Source organism: Cupressus sempervirens, chromosome 2 (genome assembly GCF_028749045.1).
Source record: "Cupressus sempervirens isolate cs-2001-9-10 chromosome 2, ASM2874904v1, whole genome shotgun sequence".
Lineage (NCBI taxonomy): Eukaryota > Viridiplantae > Streptophyta > Pinopsida > Cupressales > Cupressaceae > Cupressus > Cupressus sempervirens.
This window is the reverse complement of record NC_143119.1, coordinates 550,204,384-550,225,852: the sequence shown is the minus strand read 5'-3', so window position 1 is coordinate 550,225,852 and position 21,469 is coordinate 550,204,384. Positions and strand designations below refer to the sequence as shown.

At 35.5% G+C, this 21,469-nt stretch overlaps 1 protein-coding gene across 1 annotated transcript; it reads left to right on the top strand.

Moving 5' to 3' along the window:
• Positions 1–480: 480 nt before the first annotated feature.
• Positions 481–21,251, top strand: LOC149573553 (uncharacterized). The gene is made up of 3 exons (XM_089814526.1): positions 481–1,636; positions 20,460–20,656; positions 20,760–21,251. The coding sequence occupies exons 1-3, from the start codon at positions 668–670 to the stop codon at positions 20,884–20,886; spliced, it is 1,293 nt and encodes a 430-aa protein (XP_089670652.1). The 5' UTR covers positions 481–667; the 3' UTR covers positions 20,887–21,251.
• Positions 21,252–21,469: the final 218 nt, after the last annotated feature.

Here is a 21,469-nt window from a genome sequence, read left to right as displayed (position 1 = left end):
AATCAATTAAAGCTTTCTTAAACCTTCAAAATGAGGGAGAAAATCTAAAACAATGTCAATTTGTTGATAGCCCCTACTCCAGAAATGCACAAGCTTGAAGAAATATAGCTGGATGCTATGTGAATGAAGATCTTTAATAATTAATAAGTAGATGGGAGAAATCATTTTAATAATTTATAAATGAATGAGCTAGAGCTCGAGAAATTCCACGCATTATAGTTGTACTGCATAACTTGTTCAACAAGCATGTACGATCTTAATTAAAATTTTAAATCTAATTTTTTCATTACTTTTTAAAACCAGCATAAATTAAATTATTTAAATAAACTTAAATATTCAAACTTTAATATATAAATACAAACTCTAAAATTCTCAAATTTCATTGGTCCATTTAAAAAAGTTTTAGATTGAACGAAAGCAATAGTACCCTGCCTAAAACCTTGCCTACGACAGGTACTAATAAATAAAAAACTCCTGAAAATTAGAAACAAATAAACCCTAGATGTTAATGATTTATCTTTAAACCTGGAAACAGGGATGGGAATTTGAGCATCCCGGCTGCATCCTGCAAAAGTGAGGGTATCGATTTGGCGCACACACGAGGGTACGTAATTCACTGAGCTTATTATAGCATTACTGGAAAGGGTTTTGTTTTGGCTTTACATAAATGGACAACCATCCCTTTTCTGCGTGTAGAAAGAGAAAGAGAAAGACAATAGAAAAAGAGGCTGTGCGCTCGTCTCGCATTGAGGGCACACACTATTACAGTCAAGTAGATAGAAATGAAGAATATAAGCTTGTGTCTCCCTTTTTTGATCATGAATATTCTCCGGGCACGAAGATTGAGATTGCATCGAAGAAGACTGAAAAAACAAAAGCGTTATTGGCCTCTTCTGATAGTAAAAGTCAGGGGAAGGAGATTGTCGTTTCCCCTTATTTTAAACATAGCTATCCTTCAGGGACAAAGATTGAGATTGCTTTAAAGAAGACTGGCAATGCAAAAGTTCTGTTAGCCTCTGATAATAATGGCAGTCAGGGTAAGAAGCAGGAGAAAGTGCAGAAGGAGAAAAAGCAGGAGAAGCAATTACTAACAGTTTCTCCCTACTCGAATAATAGCAATTACTCCAAGGAAGAGTGTAAGATTGTGGTAAAAGAAAAGACAATAGGACAGACTCCTCATTATGGCACTCCAAACCCATCTTCCTCATCATCTCTTTTCTCCATTGAGAGGGAAGGTGAAGGATTAGGTGAACGCAATAGATTTAACCCTGAGAAGGTACATCATGAGAAGCAAGAATTGTTTGTTTCTCCCTACTTCGATAATAGGCATTATTTTGATAATAGCCATTACCCTAAGGATAAATTTACGATAGTGGTAAAAGAAAAGGCAATAGAAAAGTCTTCCGGAAACTCGTTATCTTCCTCATCATCTCTTTTCTCCATTAGAAGGGAAGGTGAAGGGTGCAGTAAAAACAATAGATTTAACCCATTTTTGGAAGCCTATCGACGAAAAAGCGAGCATAATTACTGGACTCCTCCAAAATCAAGATATGAATTACTTCAAGAGAGTTACTATCAGGACCCGTGGAAGGTCTTAGTTATATGTATACTACTCAATAAAACAACTGGGCGCCAGGTATTCACCATATTACACCTTTCTTATCTTTCACATTTTCTAGAAGTTTCTAGTATAGGGATTTTAGTTTATTTTGTTTTTTCAATGACATATGACCCAGGATTGGAAAATTAAGACAAATACAACTATACATCTATTTTAGATAGTCTTAATAGGTGTAAAGTTGAAAACCAAAAATATCAAAAGAGGAGAGATAGGAAAATTTCAGTTTTTCTTTTCTTTAATTTTATCAGGAATAAACTCTCATCTGTTACTAGGAAAATGATTCAAGTAGAGTGACAATTTTTGCTTAGAGGAGAAGTTACTTAGATATTATCAACATTGTTTTAAAATATTATATTTTTAGTCAAAGTTGAAAATGTGGGGTGGGTTTTTTTTATGCTGGTACAAGTTTATGGTTCTAGAACTATTTCAAGGTAGTATGTTAAAGATCTCTTATATTTTTTTCACAAGCATGTCATCAAATATTATCTTCACAACATTTTCTTTTTCTACCTCCTTGGGATATGGAGGCTATAACCATCAATTGGTCCCATGCATTTACTTTGAAAGTCAGCAGTCTAGTCGCAATGCTCTGCAATCTGATGAATATTTTGTTGATCAAGATGATTATTGATCACAAAAAACTCCTTTCCTTTGTTATGCTCCCTAATCGAGTTCTCAAGTGCGATTGTATGGTTCATTGTATATCCTTTCTCATTGAGTACTCAAGTGTGATTGTATGTCCGTTGCACCTTCAACCATAGATTTACATCTGTCCGAATTTTTGGAATGAAACATAAGATCAATTTAATGAGTAGGGCACAATCTCCAAAAAAGGGTAGGACTTTATCACGAAAAAGTGTTGTGCTACTATGAGTGGTTTGACATTGTTAGTCACTGTTAGAAATTTGTTCAGTGCTCCCCTCGGGATTCGTGACAAGGGCTTAATTGCCTCTTGTGTACTATAAGTTGAGTGGTTGTATCGGGCATTGAAAGATCGGTCTTTTGGTGCAACGACAACCCCATTCTAACAAGTAGTATAAGAGCTTGGTCATAGGTTCGAATCTTCAGACCCTCAGGTAATGCTGAGGAGGAGATTTTTCGAAATTTGTTTAGCGCTCCCCTTGGGATTTGTGACAAAGGCTTAACTGCCTCTTGTGTACTATAAATTGAGTGGTTGTATCGGGTATTGACAGATCGGTCTTTTGGTGCAACGACAACCCCATTCTAACAGTCACAACTTGAATGACATTCTCAAAACTTATTTTTAGTACTACCTCCTTGAACTCATATTAACACACTATTTTTTAATTTTGTGGGAGGCATTATACAAATTTTAAAAGTAAATTGTGCTTTTAGAAACATTTGAAAGTTTAGAAATGTCCAAATTCTTAGGAGTTTGTGCCGTAAACTTTAGTGGCCATAATAAGTGCATTTCTTAATGCCTTTGAGTATAACATTTTCTTTCATATTGATTGGTATGCTATCCTAATAGCAAAAGGAAACAATAATTAGCCTAATTTTGCTTTGTCATACGCCTCGCCTAATTCTCCCTTGATCATCTTACAAGGATGACATTAAACCACATCAATACATCTACTGATTTCTATCATGTACCCAACTGTCCATGTAAAGTGGCTATCGTTAAATGGAAGACACAAATGAAATAAAGCAACAATTAATTATTGCACAACGATAGCATATGGCAAGTGATCGTCTTAAAAAGAGACTACAGGTCAACTAATGCAGCAAATTAGTAATCACATGGCAGCAATACAAGTTAACAAATGCAGTGACTAAAGATAGTTAAAATACATCACAATGATTCGACAACTTACATTGAGAAGCAAGTCGATGATGGAGGGGTGCAACTTTATGGTTTGTGTAACCCATAAATTTTGTAAGAAAATGTGGTAAGGATGCTAATAATTCAGATATGAGTAATTTAATCAATGAGCAGTATAAAAGTTGGAAATAATAAGTATGTTTTGGTAAGAAGAAGCAATGTAGTTTGCTATACCCAAAGGGTCGAATAATTAAAGCAAGTTTTGAATTAGAAGATATATTTGTATTAATCTTCAACACTCTGTATTATGTATATTATAATGAATTGCATGATAGTTAATAGACTTGCATCTGATGTATAATATCCCAACTTGCTATTGTTATGCATATATGTTCTTAACTTACTTTATATCTGCCTGTATAACTTTATATCTACTTGTATATTATGTGACACATATGACAATTCCCTTAACGATTCTTATCTATTGGGCTATATCATTTTGGAGCGTAGACATGATACATATGAAGGATTGCAAGTAGCTAGGAAGCCTTGCTAAAGAGACACCCTGAGTGGGGCTGGGAGGCTGAAAGAAGCTTGTTATTCCATACTGCTGGGTTGGGTGGAATGGCTTGATGTGCCTTGTATGGTCTCCCAAAAGGTCCTCCATAATGATGATAAGTTGGATATAGATAGAACGCCAATTGAATCTCGTTTGTTGAATATTATTTGTGATACTAATTTGGCTGCAAGACCTGTATTAGGATAGTAAATTGACAACTTCCACTCTCAAGCACTATCCAAACCCTAAAAGAGAATTTTTGGGAAGATTAAGTCCCCAGTAGGGACATTAGAATTGGTATCAGAGCATTGTTCTCGACATCTTGTCACCTTGTGGGACAGGCCTATTTTTATTGCCATCGAATTAGGGTCAAATATTCAACCTTTCTTAAAGTAGGTATACATATAATTAAGAAGAACAACATTGCATTTCTATATATATATATATATATATTTGTGCCATGACCTACTTTGCTTACTCCATGTGTATTTTATGCATGTTCACCTCTTGCATGTTTGATGTGTATTTAAGTGTATCGCTTCATGCGTTACATGGCTGGCATGAATTTATGTACTACTTCATGCTTACATGTTTGATGTGTATTTATTGTTTATCCTTGACATGCATAGTCAGGTATTCTTGCTTATAATTTCATGCCTTGTATGTATTCATATGCATGACTTATGCTTTACGTGTATTTCGGGGCACAATTCATATGTGTATTCATGTGTATACTTCATACTTTGTCCACTGTGTGCATTTCTCATGAACGTGAACTCATATGTATACTCCATGTTTTATGTGCTCTACGTATTCATATATATGTTTCATGACTTGAGTGAATTCATGTGCATGCTTCATGCTTTATGTGCTACGTGAATTCACATGTATACCCATGACTTAAGTGAAGTCATGTGTATGCTTCATGCTTTATGTACTACTTGTGTTCACATGTATGCTATATGTCTTAAGCAAATTCATGCTTCATGCTTTATGCGCTATGTATATTCACATGTAAGTTCTAAATTCTATGGCTTAAGCGAATTCATATGTATGCTTCATGTTTTATGTGCTATGTGTATACTTACCGACTCAAGTAAATTCAAGCTTGATGCGCTTTATATATTCATGTGTGCAACTCATATCTTATGTGTATTCAGATGTGCGATTCATGCCTGGAGTGTAAAATGTATATGCTTCCTATTTGACGTGTCTTCAAACAAGTTTATTCCATGACTGTTTTGTCAAGAGTACTTAAAAATGTTTCAAGAGCTATATTCTTGCATTCAAAGGGGAGGGTGCATGTTTTAGACTATCAAGGCACAACTATTGGTGAATATGATTGATAAGACATTAGTAAATTTTTAAAAATATACATTGAAAATTGCAAATATACATGTCATTCATATGAAACTAAGCACAAAACATGTCATTTAAACATTATAGAACCTTAACATACACCCTTTGAATGCCGTCTAGGAAATAATAACCGTTTTCAGTACTTAATTATCAATATGTGAACAAAATATTTAAATATAAGTTTAGCAGTGAACAATATTATAAAAATCTGGAAATCTAAATATGCCCAAAGGCTAGAGGGCTGTCATAAAATTTCATCATCATGTTCAATTTCAACATAGAAAACAAAATATAGAAAAATGAAGTAGATTGCTGCTCATGCTCTTGGAAGCGAAAAAATCACCTCTTCTTGCAAAATGAAAACCTTAGCCAATTGCAACACACTCCAACTTGACAGGAAAAACCAAACAAATGACAAAACAACCACAATGTGGTCTTTCTTGACCTTTTAGGGCATTTGGAGAGGTAGAACCCACTGGACGACCAAGTAAGGACATTTGGTTTTATTTTTTTTAAAGCTTCACAAAAAACGGTGATGGCCAGCCATCCCCGGTACGGTTAGGGGACTTCTGGATGTCCCTTTTTCGTACCACGGACGACAAGCCTTCCCGCTTTTCTTTCCCAGAAGTCCGCAAGTTTTGGAGATGTCCCCTGGTGATTTGCAAATTTTGGGGACGGTTGGGGGATGCCCCCTACTTGTCCCCGGGACATCTTTGTCTCAGAAACATGGGTTTTTTGGCCGGGGACGCGTCCTCGGGGTATCTTTTTTTGAAGGGAGACATGGTACATACAAAAGATTGCAAGCAGCTAGGAAGCCATGCTGGTAGAGATACCTCAAGTGGGGTTGGGAGGGTAGATGAAGGTTGTCATTCCATACTCTTGGGCTGAGTGGAATGCCTTCAGTTGTCTTGTAGAGTCTCCGAACTGGTACTCAATGATGACAAGAAGTAGGATATTTCATCTAACGAATCCCCATATGTTGAATATTATAGTAATGAATTGGAATTCTATTTGTGTATTTTTGGCTTTTATGCTTATTATATTGTGATACTAACCTTATTGCAGGACATACACTAGAATACTAATGTAATTTGATTGGTGAGTTGATAATTATTTGATTTATTAAATAATTTTAGATAAGCTGATTGATTTGTCAATGGATTTGATTGTGTGTTGATTTTTTTAGTTTGCCAAATTTGATTGGATAGGTAGCCCTTGAAGTGTACATTAGGACCTCAAACATATATTATTAAATGAAGGATTAATAATAATTATAGTGATGGTTTGAGAGATGACAATAAAACAATGTGGGAAACATGATTTTAGTGTCTTCATCCTTTGTTTTTATAACTTCACCCAAATTTTCAAGAAACATAGACAATAGAAAGAGATAGGATGCCATTACTCAATTGAACTCATTTGGTGGAGATAGGATGCATCAACATGAGACCAATGCAAGCTCTTTTAAGCACAACCACGAGATTCTCATCGACTCCTTAGCAACCTAACTAGAATCCATCTCCACACTAGAAGACATATTGTCGGACTTTTTCCAATGTTCACCTTTTGGATTTGTGACATGGCTTAACCGCCTCCTATGTTCTATAAGTCTAGTGGTTATATTGGCATTGACAGTTTGATCTTTTGGTGCAACGCCAATTGTAGCTTGTAATAAGTTGTATTAGAGCTTAGTCATAGGACTAAATCTCCTCGAGTAATACTAAGGGGGGGATTGTTGGACTAACCCAAGATTTGTGACATGGCTTAACCCCTCTTGTGTTCTATAAGTCTGGTGGTTGTATTAGGCATTGACAGGTCAATCTTTTGGTTCAACAACCCCCCTAGCTTGTAACACATATATGAAAGCCAAGAGTTGCAACTTAGAATTCCATATTAGACGCCCCTTTGAGATTTGAAGTTGGGTCTCTAGTATCTACAACAAGAACTCAATGCTTTAGCCATTAAGCTCAATCCCTTGGACATTTCGGTAAAGATATTTCAATTATATCGTTTAGTTTATAGTAGAATCATAGCAAAGGCTTGAAAGACATATTTGCCAACATTGCAAACTAAGTATCCTTTTTGTGCATCTAATTTTTTAGATAAGCATTGTCATGGGCAGCTCCTATATATATATATATATATAACATAACACTAGCGAGGACCAAATTTATAGTGTCCTCCACTAAACAATGTTCAAATAGTTGAAAAGACCTATTCATGGTTCCTCCATTTTTGCAAAGCACAACTTCGTAGATTTTGACAAATTTGTAGATTCTCTCAATTTGCTCAGGGAAAAATGGATCCCTTTATTGCTAGTAAACCTCCGAAAGGTGCCCAAGATACGAAATCAATACTTGTAATGAGATCTTGTTCTCTTTGATGAGTTGGTGTTGAATATCCCAGCAATGAGACCTCCCTTAGGACATTCTTCCAGTACAATTTTTGTTGACCCAAAAAAATTCAGCCTTTAGGCGAGTTTACCATCTAACCTTGTCATATGCGTTAATGACATTGAGCTTAATTTTTATGTTTTTTGATCTATCCTTTGAGGTAGAGTGGATGGCTTTGTCGGCTAGGATGATGTTGTCCATGATGTCCCTTCCAAAAGTGAAACTATTTTTGTTTTGTACAATTAAAGATGCCAATACCAACTTCAAATTATTCAACGACATCTTATCATGTATGCTTTTACAGTGACAAGCCCTTTCTCAAAGGTTTCTTGTTGACGCTTCTTTTTAGTCTTCCTACTTAGCGATCAATTTGACTTCCTCTCTCTTCCTAGTGCTTTATCACCTAATGCAATGCAGATCTACAATATTCGTTTTATGACCATTTCAACATGCAAAATTGAATGCTTAGTATTTTGAGAATTTGAACGAAACACCAAATCTCCAACTCTCTCCTGAGTAAGGAAGTGCATTCGCCAAACAATGTATATGGATTGTGTGATCAAATGAGAAGACCTCAAGTTTCCTTCTAGTTGTGGACTTTCACTCGGTTGTAAGGTTGTAATATGTTAGCATCACAAAGGGACTTACATTATTCACTCAACTGGGTTCAACTACTTCTAAACAAATAATGTTCAAATATGCAAGGGTTTTTTGAAAAGCTATTCTACTCCTAGAATGCAAGAATCTGTGAATGTCTTTGAGACTCTACTAGACTTAGTATTGTCATCAACTCCACCAATCTTCCAAGGGAAACATAAGATGCTCAAAGTATTACCATTTCATTAACACCATCAATGAATGCATGTCAATGTGCAAGCAATAATTGAAGAAAAGCTCATGAAACATCTTGTTGACCATGCAAGGCAATCTTACAACCAACAAACAAATAGTGGTATTGATTAGGTGAGTTCCACAAAGATTGATTCACAGTTACTTTCATCCAATTAAATTACCTCTATTCAACGTTAATAAAATACTAATCTAAGTGAGGAATTGTAGAAACCATGCAATACTTCAAAATAATACAATTAATCTACCATGAAGACCAGTAATAAATTATGGCCAATGTTGGCAGTATCATAGCAACAACCTTAACATGTCATTGTCTCTCTAATCTAAAACTAACGAGTTACAACTAAGAAGGCCTTGCTTTTTTTTATAGTTGTTCAAATACAATGAACGACAAGATTAATCCAGCAAAGCTTTAATTAGGGTTTCCCCAACTACCATCTACAAGCATTAAATGCTAAGCTGATTACATCAAAGCACCACCTTGTGGGACAGTGCAAAAATTACATTGCTTTTACTTGCCAATAAGAAAATGCTTATGTAGAAACTTATAGAAGAAGATGCCAATAAATGGTCCAATGAGAAAATGCCACATGGGCTAACAACAAATCTTCTTTTAGAAGATAATTTCCGTTGACCTTTTATCCTTTTGCAAATTCAATGAATTTGTACATAACATTGTTAAGCTCTTCTATGTGGACACTTTCTATGGGGACACATGACATGATTTGATTGGTTGAAGATGAGAAGCATCACCTTGTTGTGCTTATTTTATAGACTAGATAATCCCTTGTGATGGGAAAATACCTCTTGATACTCAACATTATCAAATCCTAAATCCATTATTGATGGCTTATTTCCCAAATTGCTCCATATTCATGAAGTCTTTCGTCTATTGAAACTCTTCATCTTGAAACCTTTCTTATTGTCATGACTTTGAACTTGCACCTGTACTTGAAATCTTGATGTGCTGCCCTTTCTCTTGCACTTGTAGAAGTGATGAAGGTTCTTCATGTACTTGAATCTTGAACTTGGATTTCCAAATAAAATTCAAGTTTATAATGAATTCCTCCACTTGTAGTCTTGATTATGATGTTGCACTTGCTCTTTGAATTTCGCTTTGGTGTTTTGAACTTGATCTCAGGCTTACACCTTGACTTGTTCTGCAACAAAGAACCACCTCACTTGCATGGTGAACAACTGGTGGCTTGATGATACTCATGTCTCCCAAGCTGTCCTTGATCTTGGAATCATACTTGCACTTGAGCCACAATACAATACTATAGATTAGTACTTACATTTTAAACTTGCACTTCCAATAAAAAAAAATTCGGTGGTAGGAAACTAAAACCCGTGATGGGCATATTCTTTGAATTTGAAATGCACAACTAACTTCTTTATCTTGTAAAACTCAGTTGCAATTGAACAGAATTTGTAACATTTCAATCATTTACTCAATCAAATTTAAGTTCCACAACCTTAGAAAAGTATTATCAAATTTTCAACTTTAGAAGTTTGATCATGGTCAAATGATATGAAGAGTTCAGATTCATACAATTTCACCATTACTTGATTTTCATTCCAAATCTTCATCTAATCACACACTTACATTCCGCAACTCATCATGAAATACCATATGGATAGATACTGACCTCGCTGCTGATAATAATATCTAAGCCTAAGACTTAGACACATGAAACTTTGCTCTTACAAAAGTCAGTTTTTAACCAAAATCTGGGTGATATTGGCTCCTTGTCTTGATCTTTCTAGTCGTTTAAGTCCAGATCTGTTCTTGATTTTGTGTGATCTTCCCAATAATATCTTGCCTAATTTGCTGCATATAAGGCGCGATCTGCGCCTGTAAATTAGCTATGTATGATCAAGTGAGAGCTGGGTATTGAAACAGCTTCAACATCCTTCTTAATAGAGTGGTTAAACCAAAGGTGGTGTCTCTAACCAAGGCCAACTTGGTCTTTTCCAATTTAATTCCGGCTTTCCTCTAATCAAATTGAACTTTATTTTATGAACTTCACACCTCCTCACATTTAAATTCATGCCTTCTTCATTCAAATCGAGCCTCTTGGATGTAATTCATGCCTCTGCAATTTTAAATTGTGCCTAATGTACTTGATTTCAAATTAAGTTTGAACCTTCTCTAATGCAAATCGATGATGTCGAATGCAATTTGAATGCCCTCTTAGGCTGGGCAGAAATCTCATACTAAAAAGGCATTGGTCATGACATCGTGGCGGAAATAAAATGTCAATAAGGTGTTTGCATTTGCGTAGAGCAGAAATTAGACTCAAATAAGGCACTAGAGACCCAAGTTGGAAATTTCATGTCAATAATGCGAACACACTTCAAGTTGTTGAGGAGGGGCAGAATTCAGCCCAAATAAGGCACCAATCATCAAACATGCCTTTGCATAGGTGAAAATCTTAAGCAAATAAGGCAAATAGACTAAGTGCTGGGTGGAAATCACGAGCAAATAAGGCAAATGGTCAAAGGCCAAGGTCCGAAATCAGATCAACGGGATTCTGGTGCAAATAGCACAGCTTGATGTCAGGTCAGAAATTGGGAATAAATAAGGCACTTTGCACCTGTACTAAAGTTTGATCTTGATCATGTGCATCATAGGTTTGGACTTATCACCTTAATAGTCGATCAAATTATCATCAAATAAGACAATACTAAACACGCCACAAAATTTCTTAAGTATAAATCCATGGTCACAAGCCAAGTACAAGCTTCATATTTCTCTCTTGATCATCTCACATTCAAATTTCATCTATCCCATGACTGTTCAAACTCACCTTGATCAAAAGACTATTGCTCTTGATAATACTTCAATCAATATTGAGCTTGATTTGGAATTTGTTGATCGAATCACTTGTATCTCATGAATTGCCCATTCTTTACTTGATCATGATCAATCTCAACTTTGTTCTTTCCTCCCTAATGGGCTTGACCAAATCACCTCTATTTCATGAATTGCCCATTCTTTACTTGATCACGATCAATCTGAACTCTTCTCTATCTTCTTTAAGGTGCAAACATCATAACTAGCCTCTAATGTTCGAAAATTAGAAGAACTAGCCTGAGGTTTGAGCTTTCAAAATTTTGCCAACTTATTGCTACACTATCGCCTAATGACAACTGAGGCGAACAGAGGGGGTCCCCATATGCAGTGGAGTGATGGTGTGAAAAGGTCACAACAGTACCTAGGTCATCCACCCTTCAACACTCGTTCTCATAATCAAAGGGTACCAAATCATTATCCTCGTTTCCAAAGCCATTTGGTTCTAACACCACCTACATTTGCTTGGAACGAGACTTGACCATAGGATCAAATGACAACTCAGATTCCAGGATAGCCTTGGGAGGGTTAAACCTACAGCTTTCAACCCCTTTATTAAGCATTGGGTTTGTGATGCCAATTGTGAGAGAAAGAGTATCTACCCTTCATGTGCTAATCCAGAGTATTTCTCCTTTTGCTTAGGTATGCCACTGAGCTTCATTCTTGAGAAATACTTTATTTGGGAGGTCACTATCACTTGAAGATCCATTCTATTAGAGATTTGATCTCTCCTCAGTCTATGGCAATAGCTTCTACACCCACTTTTAGAGCCTAGGGTAGGGACATCCTAGCTTGGATGGGATCTTCTTTGAGATCACAAGCGGTTTAATTTTTTATTCCTGTATTTCTATATAGAAATCGTTCATCTGCTGAAGTCGGAGCTCAGATCTTCAATAGAATCTCCTAGATTGTGATAACTTTGATTTGCACATACAAACCCAACTCTTTATCACCCATATCTACCTTGAGGGCAAGACCAAGGTCATCATCAATTAGTTTCAAACAATCCTCTAACCAATAATCAAGAGGTAAAATATTAAGTCTGATCAAAATAGGGCTTTTCAAGGGAACCATGTTCTATAGATTGAAACTTGGGCTTCTTTTCTGGTTAAAATCGAAATTAACTTCCCTATTTCATGGGCCTCCTCCAGAATCATAGCTTTGTCTTCTTCCTTGTCAGATCACCATGAGAAAATGTTTTGACAAGAAACTAACATACCACCTCTTCTTTCCAATTCTCAGGAGTCCAACTATGGATCTCAGCCCTAGTCCATTTCACTCCTAAAATTCTCCATATACATGCAGTTTGTTGAAGGTATACCACATCACTGTCATCTTTATTGGCAACATCAATGTTTTTCACCTTGTTATTTCACCTTGACTTCATGGGATCTATCGCAGAATTCCTTCCACACAATTGGAAATTCAATTGTGTTTTTTGCAAATTTTCTGCTACTTGCAAGGGCCCTGTTTTTCTCTTTTGCACCAGTGCATTCATTGTTTTTAAAACAAATGAAAACGAGATCTTTCTGCAACATCCGACAAAATGTTACAAAATGACCCATATTTTTGAGCCAAAGAGAATATAAGCAATCATCAGAGAATTTCTGTGAATGTGAAAACATCACAAGTTCACTTGAGAAAAATAAGCCATAAAAATTTAAACTAGAGCTACCTTTTTTCCAGAACGCCAACCATTTCTCATCAAGAACAAGGGACAAAATAGCCATATGCCCACATTCATTGCCATCATTTTTGCTGTGTTTGAGCAGGTTTCCCAGTCTACAAAAGATTTGCTCCTCCATTGACCTAGGGCTTAGCCCTAGCAATAAGAACATTGCTGAATGTTTGACCATCATTTGCACTTTTGATGTTCCATGTAGCACAGAATCTGGAAGGTGCCAAACCAAATCTGACACCCTTGTATCACATGGAAGAGGTAGTTGATTAAAGAGGATTTGACAATTATTTGAGATACAACCATTTCAATATCTGTATGGCCATTTCTGGTTGCACAAATCCTTGGAGATAAATCTTCCATATGATGAACTGTATCACAAACCAGCAACTTAGCACAATAATTAACAAATCATCATGCTTTTGATTGTTCTCCATATTCTGTATTTCTAAATGTGGACCCTTCACATTGCCTTGCCCCCTTGTAAATGATAGCTATTAGCTACATTCAGTTGTAGAGAATTAAGTAGAGGAACCTGTGCCATCTCTGCTTAATTTCTCTCTCACCAGTGTTCTGAATTTAAAGTTCTTTTGTCATGTGCCTTATTCTTTTTTCCCTCCTAGGTATTTGTATTTTAAATAAGTCCATTATGAGCACATTCCACCACTTTCTGAAACCTATGCCTTTTGAAGCCAATTCAAGTATTAGAAGCATAGAGGATGAAGGAGAGGAATCTGTGCATTTGCCATCTCTAGTTAGTCTTGTCAACATTTTTGAAGTTAATATTCTTTGTGCCACAGACTTGTTTTGTTTTTTCCAGGTTTTGTATATTAAATAAGTCCATTCTAAGCACATTCTACCACTCAATTATTAGAAGCATGGATAAAATAAAATTTGTGTCATTTTGTCAAAAATAGTACTGTCGTTTCTTGCAACTTTGTAGTAGGTTTCTGCCATATAAAATATTTCAGTTTTGTAGGATAGAAAAGTTTCTGTACCTAATTGACAAAAGTGTCTACATTGAGTGTTGTTGAGACTTGTGGTTGTACATAACAATGTTTTTAAATTTCTTGAAAGAAAGTTTGAGGAACTCTTAAGTTTATCGTTCTTTTTTGGGGATGTGTGGGATGTCAGCGGGGATGGCTGTAAACATATTAAAGGAAATTTACATTAAAATATATAGAAAAATTTCAAATATGCGTATGATAACATTTTAAAATCATTCATCATATACTTTGTACATAGCAAAATGAGTTGAATTGAGAGTTCAAATAAGAGTTGAAATCCATAAATTCATATGCATTACAGTCAACGTTAATGGGAGATTGGATGCTAATTGCAGACCTGTCAGAAGTCGCCATATTATCTAAGGAATACTTTTTGGTACAGCACTGGTGAAGGCTGCCATTGCACCATACAGATTGTTATGGCTGTCATTTATTCATTGCTGATTCATGTAAGTGCAAATTACATAAACATGGTGCAGAGTGCTTGGATTTGTTAATCAATTCTTGCTTTGAGGTAATACAATTCGGATATACTCAAAGGATTGTTTGAAAGGATTTTGAGGGCTTGGAGTTCTTTGTTTCCAAAAACTCAGATATTTCTGTATATATATTTATTTTTGTCTGAGTGAGTTTATTCCATATTGCATTAGAAAACTGGGGACAGCTGGCAGCCCCCTTTTCTCATTCCGTCCTGTTCCCCCTACAAGTTTTCTCAGTGTTTGGGGGCCGACAAGGGACCTTCTCTACCTTGTGGCTTCCGGAATGCCTTGTTTTACCCTGGAAATGTGCCACCAGGTAAGCCTGCACTGAATGGATCCATGTCCAATTTTGAGAAAACGGGCCATAGGTATGTGTCATAAGATGTTAATGAAGATGGCTTATTATGGTCTGCTGCAAGAGGCAACAAAAAGGAGCACTTTACTATATAAAATATACGTGGTGTTGCAGTAAAGTACTAGGTGGTATAGGCTTAAGGGATTTAAACAAACATGATATGATCATTGCTAGTAATGGGATTTATAAAGCCTTGGCCGGTAAACTTGGGAAATGCTTATTTTGAACAACATACAAAATGCTGTCTCTGAACAAGCCAAGAGTTGGAAACATCTCCCGTTGTACTACATTCTATTTGGGAGGCTCTAAATAATTCTGGCAGGGTCTAATGTGTTTGAATGTATTTGGAAAGCATGGGAAACCACAAGAATGCATGTAAAGTGGGTGATTTTAGATCGTCATTCAGGTTCCTTTAAGCCCTAAAAGGTCCATTCAGTGGAACCTTACTAGCAAAGGAAACCCCTTGCACTCCTTTAGGGTTGCTCTGCAAAAACCTGCAACATAAAAGTCATCACGTGCTTCAATGAAATTATTAATAATGATCATCTTTAAGCTTGGCAGGGAGCGAGTCAGAATTTACTGTACCTCCAACTCCTTGGAGGATCTTCTTCTCTCTTTCTTAGAGAAGCTTGTTGTATTATCCCTTGTTGAAATTTTGATCAGATTTATAAATAAGGGGGTGTGACTTTACACCTTTACCACTGAGTCATACAACCCATGATGTGACCTATCAACTTTGCTGATAACAGAGATTTAATCATATTAACATAACCTAAGTACTCGAGTTAATACGCCACCTCCACGTGACATGAAAAGGAATCAGTGAAGTGATTTAGTTAATGAACAAATTAGTATACATCTCCAATATGATACGAGAAATAAGTAGGGACTACATCAATATGTTCGAGACTGAATTTGCCATGGTGTTGTCTGATGCAACGCACGATGGAGACATGGTCTGTGCTTGCCCAAATTGAGCGATGGGCCCGCTGATAAGGGGGAGGTTTGTTAATGTACCTGATCGGGCTTATATTTAACCTAAGAACCTTAATTTATATAATAATAATCAATATAGATATATTTATATATTTTGGTATTATATATTAATATATTAGTATATGTCTCTATACTAATATATTATTATATATTTGATATATCTATACGGTTATATCTATAATAATGTCCTTTAGGTTTACACTGTGTTTTATCCAACTGACACTATAAAACATTAACACTCCCTCTTAGCTAGGGAGGATAAACATAGAAATATGATCTCAACATAATATTGAAAAGTGGATGTCAACTCGAATGTCAACTCATCTGAAATTCTAGAATGACAACTCATTTGGCATTCTAGATTATTAGATGTCAACTCATTTGACATTCACTAGGTTACTTTGAGTAATGGCCTCCCGGATATTGAGTTGCAAGATATTCACCAAGTACTATGAGTAATGGCCTCTAGAATGCCAATTATTTAACAATCACCAAGTACTCCATGTAATGGCCTCCCGAACATCAATTTGCATAACATTCACCATGTACCTCAAAATGTTCATGAGGTATGAGCACATGCATTCTCATAATACTTACCATATGAACATCCACCATAATATAAAATAGTCATCTTTCAATAACTTCTGCAAATACAAGTGATAGTCATGTAGAAGTCGTCACTTGCTCATGATGTACACAAGGCCCATATGAAATAACTTTTATTAATAAGTAATTCATTAGTACAATAAAATATCCTGAGACTCTTCTCAGTTTTTACAACATACCAAGATTACCTCAGAAGTGACCCACTTTTATTTTGCTGGAGGCTTGGTGCAGATGATAAGGAACTCCTTCTTAATCTGGATTTTCACAAAATCTTGTAATATGTTGAGGTTCTTTAGAATGCAAGTTTGAATTACTGATTTCAGCGAAAGAAGCCTGATGTTTAAGTTTGTCAGGACATCTTGCTGCAGTGTGACCATATTTATCGCATCTAAAACATTCTACATGAGAAAGAGCCTTTTGTTTCTTGAATGGTTTTTTATCATACTTCCCCTTTTTCCTTTTTGAGTTTGTGGTGAGAGCTTGAATGTCTTCTTTTGTCGATTCTATGTCAATTCCTCTAGTTTTTCAATTACACCCTTCTTGAATGCAGTCATCTTTTAGTCGATCGAATTTGGGGTGTTCAGGATGAGCACCTATTCTATTGTTTAAAGTTTTCCCATGAAAAAGGCAGCCTATTTAATGAAACCATAATTAACTTTTTGCTATCATAGTTGTTGCAGACTGTTAATAGTTGGTTTCTTAACTCTGTTATCTTCATAAAGTATGAGGTGATGGTTACTCCTTTCTTCATCTTTATATTATTGAGTTGATTGTTTAGAGTGAGAATTCTGCTAGTGTTGCTGATCTCAAACATGTCTTCTAGAGCTTTAAACATATCATACATAAAGTCTAATTTTGTGATAATAGGTAGTAGATGATCTTTTACTTCATCTACTAATAATTCCATTGCTTTGGTTTTGTCAGTTTCCCATTCACCAGTCTGCTTATTTTTAGGAGGATTTTCCACAATCGTCATTAACTTCTGTTTTCTTAGTATCATCATTATACGCAATTTCCAAGCTTCAAAATTTGAAGCACCTTCAAATCCATCTTCAATCCTCATTCTGCTTATCATTTTGATAAGTAAGGTATAAGAATATTTGAGTGCATTGAATAAATAAATCTAATCTGGATCGTTTCTTAGACTGCCTCTGATACCGTGTTGAAATTTTGATCAGATTTATAAAATATTTTTAAGATTCTAAATTTACTATTATATATATAATTTCAGTTTATAACTCCTTGTAATTAGCATTTAATAATTTCTATGTTTTCCAAGAGAGGGTTCTGATTATCCTTTTATATCTTATAAATAAGAGGGTGTGACTTTACACCTTTACCGATACATCGTACAGACCATGATGTGACCTATCAACTTGGCTGATAATGGAGATTTAATCATATTAATATTACCTAAGTACTCAAGTTAATACGCCACTTCCACGTGACATGAAAAGGAATCGGTGAAGTGATTTAGTTATTGAACAAATTCGTATAATCTCCGATATGATACAGGAAATAAAGAGGGACTACATCAATATGTTCGAGACCGAATTTGCCACGGTGTTATCTGACCCAACGCACAATGGAGAAATGGTCTGTGCTTAGTCAAATTGAGCACTGGGCCTGCTAATGAAGGGGAGGTTGGTTAGCGTGCCTGATTGGGCTTATACTTAACCAAAGAACCTTGATTTATATAATAATAATAATTATAGATATATTTATATATACTTTGGTATTATATATTAATAAATTAGTATATATTTCTATACTAATATATTAATATATATTTAATATATCTACACGGTTATATCTATAATAATCTCCTTTAGGCTTACACTCTGTTTTATCCAACTGACGCAATTAAAACATTAACATCCCTTTCACAGCATGCTTCCTGAATAACAGTGATTTCCTTAATAATAAATATCTCCTAGTCAAAGGAACTAAAATTGTTTTTTTAATTATATCTCGTGGTCGAAGCCTCAAGAAACGCAAATTGGTAAAGTATTTCCTAGGCTAATTTACAGATCAGTGTATACCTCCAATGAGCTTACTAAGTAAATTCATGTTGGAGCTTTACCTTTTCTGATAAAATCTGGTATAAAATATGGAGTAACATTGTGAAAAGTTAAAAGTTTATATCAATGATTCCTCTTCTATTGAGTGTTAAATTCTCGAAGATCTAACTTTCTGTTGTCCTCTTAAGCCGTTAAGAGTAATGAACAATAGATCAGAGATGCTAGACCTTAGTACTTCTGGTGGTCCTTTGCAGTTCTACCTTTAGGTTTAAGGGAACTCGACAAAGATGATGAGAATGAAATAGAGTTTGGATGGTGCCATGTACAGTGTGCTCAAACTGTGCAGCACTGGTGTAAACATGTGTGGAATCTACTGAAAACGGATTGATGATCATAAAACACGAGTTGGCATTACCATAAGTTCTTATTGGAGATCATAAAATATGAGTTGGCATTACCAGTTTCTACATAAACCATGTAGAGATGTTCATAGTGGAGATGGATCCAAAGATGATGTTTCTGTTATAGATCCACCATTGAATATTCACTCCTGTGATAGAAGTTTCTAATATGTTACTAGGAAATGGTTAATCTTTGTTGTATATAATCTAAGCAGTACTATCGCTGTTTTGCAATGGTATTCAAAACAGTGTAAAGTAATGGAATTCCTGAGCTTACTATGGTTGAGGGAAGACCTCAATATGCAAGGCTGACAATGGTGAGAGTGAAATAGAAGTTGGAAAATGCTCTGGTGCACCCTACTAAGCAAGAATAGAATCAGCCCAAAAAGGGCAAGCATGTTTTCAAGAAGATCTAGTTACCATGAGAGACTTGAACATGGATCTCAAGCTCCAGGGCACCTTGAATCTAAATGATTATCATTCAATACACAATCCTAAAACAAATGACCAAGTGTGTTGTCAACTATGACTGTCAATTCTTTGTCCATGTTCATCTAAGTTTTTATTTTTCATATATCTCTTACTAGATTGATAGCCACTTGGGTGAGATCTCAGGGCATTGCATGAATTGGGATACATTCAAATTAATTTTGTTGTTTAAAACTCCAGTCCTTGTGATTGCCATATTTTCTGGACAACAAAATATAAATATTATTAAAAAATGCTAGCATATTGAGAATTTTGGGAATTGAACACAGGACCTGGGTTTTAGAAACCAGAAAGAGTCTTCAGCTTGTGTCGAAATAAAGTCAATTAAAAAATAATAATTCATCTACAACGCAAACAATGTTATGGAGCCTTCCACTAAGAAACTACTGAAAATTCAGCTTCAAACAAGCTCATCCTACGAATAAATCAAGTTCTATCATTTTGGATTGCCAATTAAGATTGTTGTAGCATATGTTCGATTTGTTAAAGATTTAATGGTAGCTTGTAATGAACTATGACTTTGTAGTTTGCACCTTGACAATTTTTTCTTCTGCTAATCAAAGATCACTGTCTGGCAAGTTACCATAGAAAATGGATAGTTGCTGCAGTTTCATAGAAATTGTCAGTTGCACATATGGATGCTATGTCTGTCACTCCAGGATGTCATCAAATTCCCTAGTGGAGATTGACTGACATCGTCTTATGGTTTAAGAGATTATAAGTGATTTATCACGGATTCACTCTCAATATGATGATAGAGGATTTAACAAAGAAATGAAATAAATATTAAAAGGACTCAAGAATACAGTTCATGCAAGATTGCCAAGGAAGTTTGTTTTAATATTGATATATATGGGATGTTCAAGCAACGTGTGGAAAAAGAGTTGATTGCATATTACCTTTTTTTATTATGCTTTAAACAAATCTTGTATGAATATCCCTTTCAAAAATCAGGGCATTTAAACACATAATCTTTGTTCAAGATGTTAGCTGCTATTTTTTGCAGGCAAGACAGGTTATATCCGATCTATTTATGCTGTGTCCAGATGCAAGTTCTGCAATGAAGGTTGACGTGTTAGAGATTGAACGAATAATCAGCAGTCTAGGTTTGCAGAAAAAAAGATCAATAATGATACAAAGATTTTCAGAGGAGTATCTTAGAGATGACTGGACACACGTCTCTCAATTGCATGGGATTGGCAAGTAAGAGAGCTCGTTTTATATGCTTTTTGTTTCTTCCTATTCCAGGGAGCTGTGGGTGGAAGTTTTAACCACTTTGTGCAAAATGGTTGGCTGTGTTATCCAGGTATGCTGCTGATGCCTATGCAATCTTTTGCACTGGGTTTTGGAGGGATGTGCAGCCAGATGACCATAAATTGGTGCCATATTGGAAAGACCTCTGGAAGTCTGAAATCATTGGAAATCGAACTTGAAAATTATGCATTTTTTGGCACAGGTTTTTGGAGCTCTGTGCGACCAGATGACCAGAAATTGGTACAATATTGGGAAGATCTTTGGTGATCTGAAGTGAATGGAAATTAAATGTGAAAAGTTGTGTTTGCAATGATATCAGATTTGCACAGTCCATGATTTAAATTAGCGCTCGGGATGAAAATCCTAAAACATAACTAAATCCTGAAAAATTATCAAATTTAAATTTGTTGAACTTAGTTTTGCTACAAGCAGTTGCTGTATAGAATGTGCATATTCATGTTCCAGATGGAGTGATATCTACCATGTTCCATATGGAGTTAATTTGTATGATTTTTGGAATGTATATATAAAATTAGTTGTAACACAGCAAGGCTCAAGTTGAGGAGTGTCTTAGAATGTATATACATAAGTAACGGGCTTAGCAGATATATAAAATTAGTTGCAACACGGCAAGGCTCAAGTTGAGGAGTGTCTTAGAATGTATATATAAAACTAATGGGCTTAGCAGAATTAATTTGTATGACTTCTGGAATGTATATATAAAATTAGTTGCAACATGTCAAGGCTCAAGGTGAGGAGTGT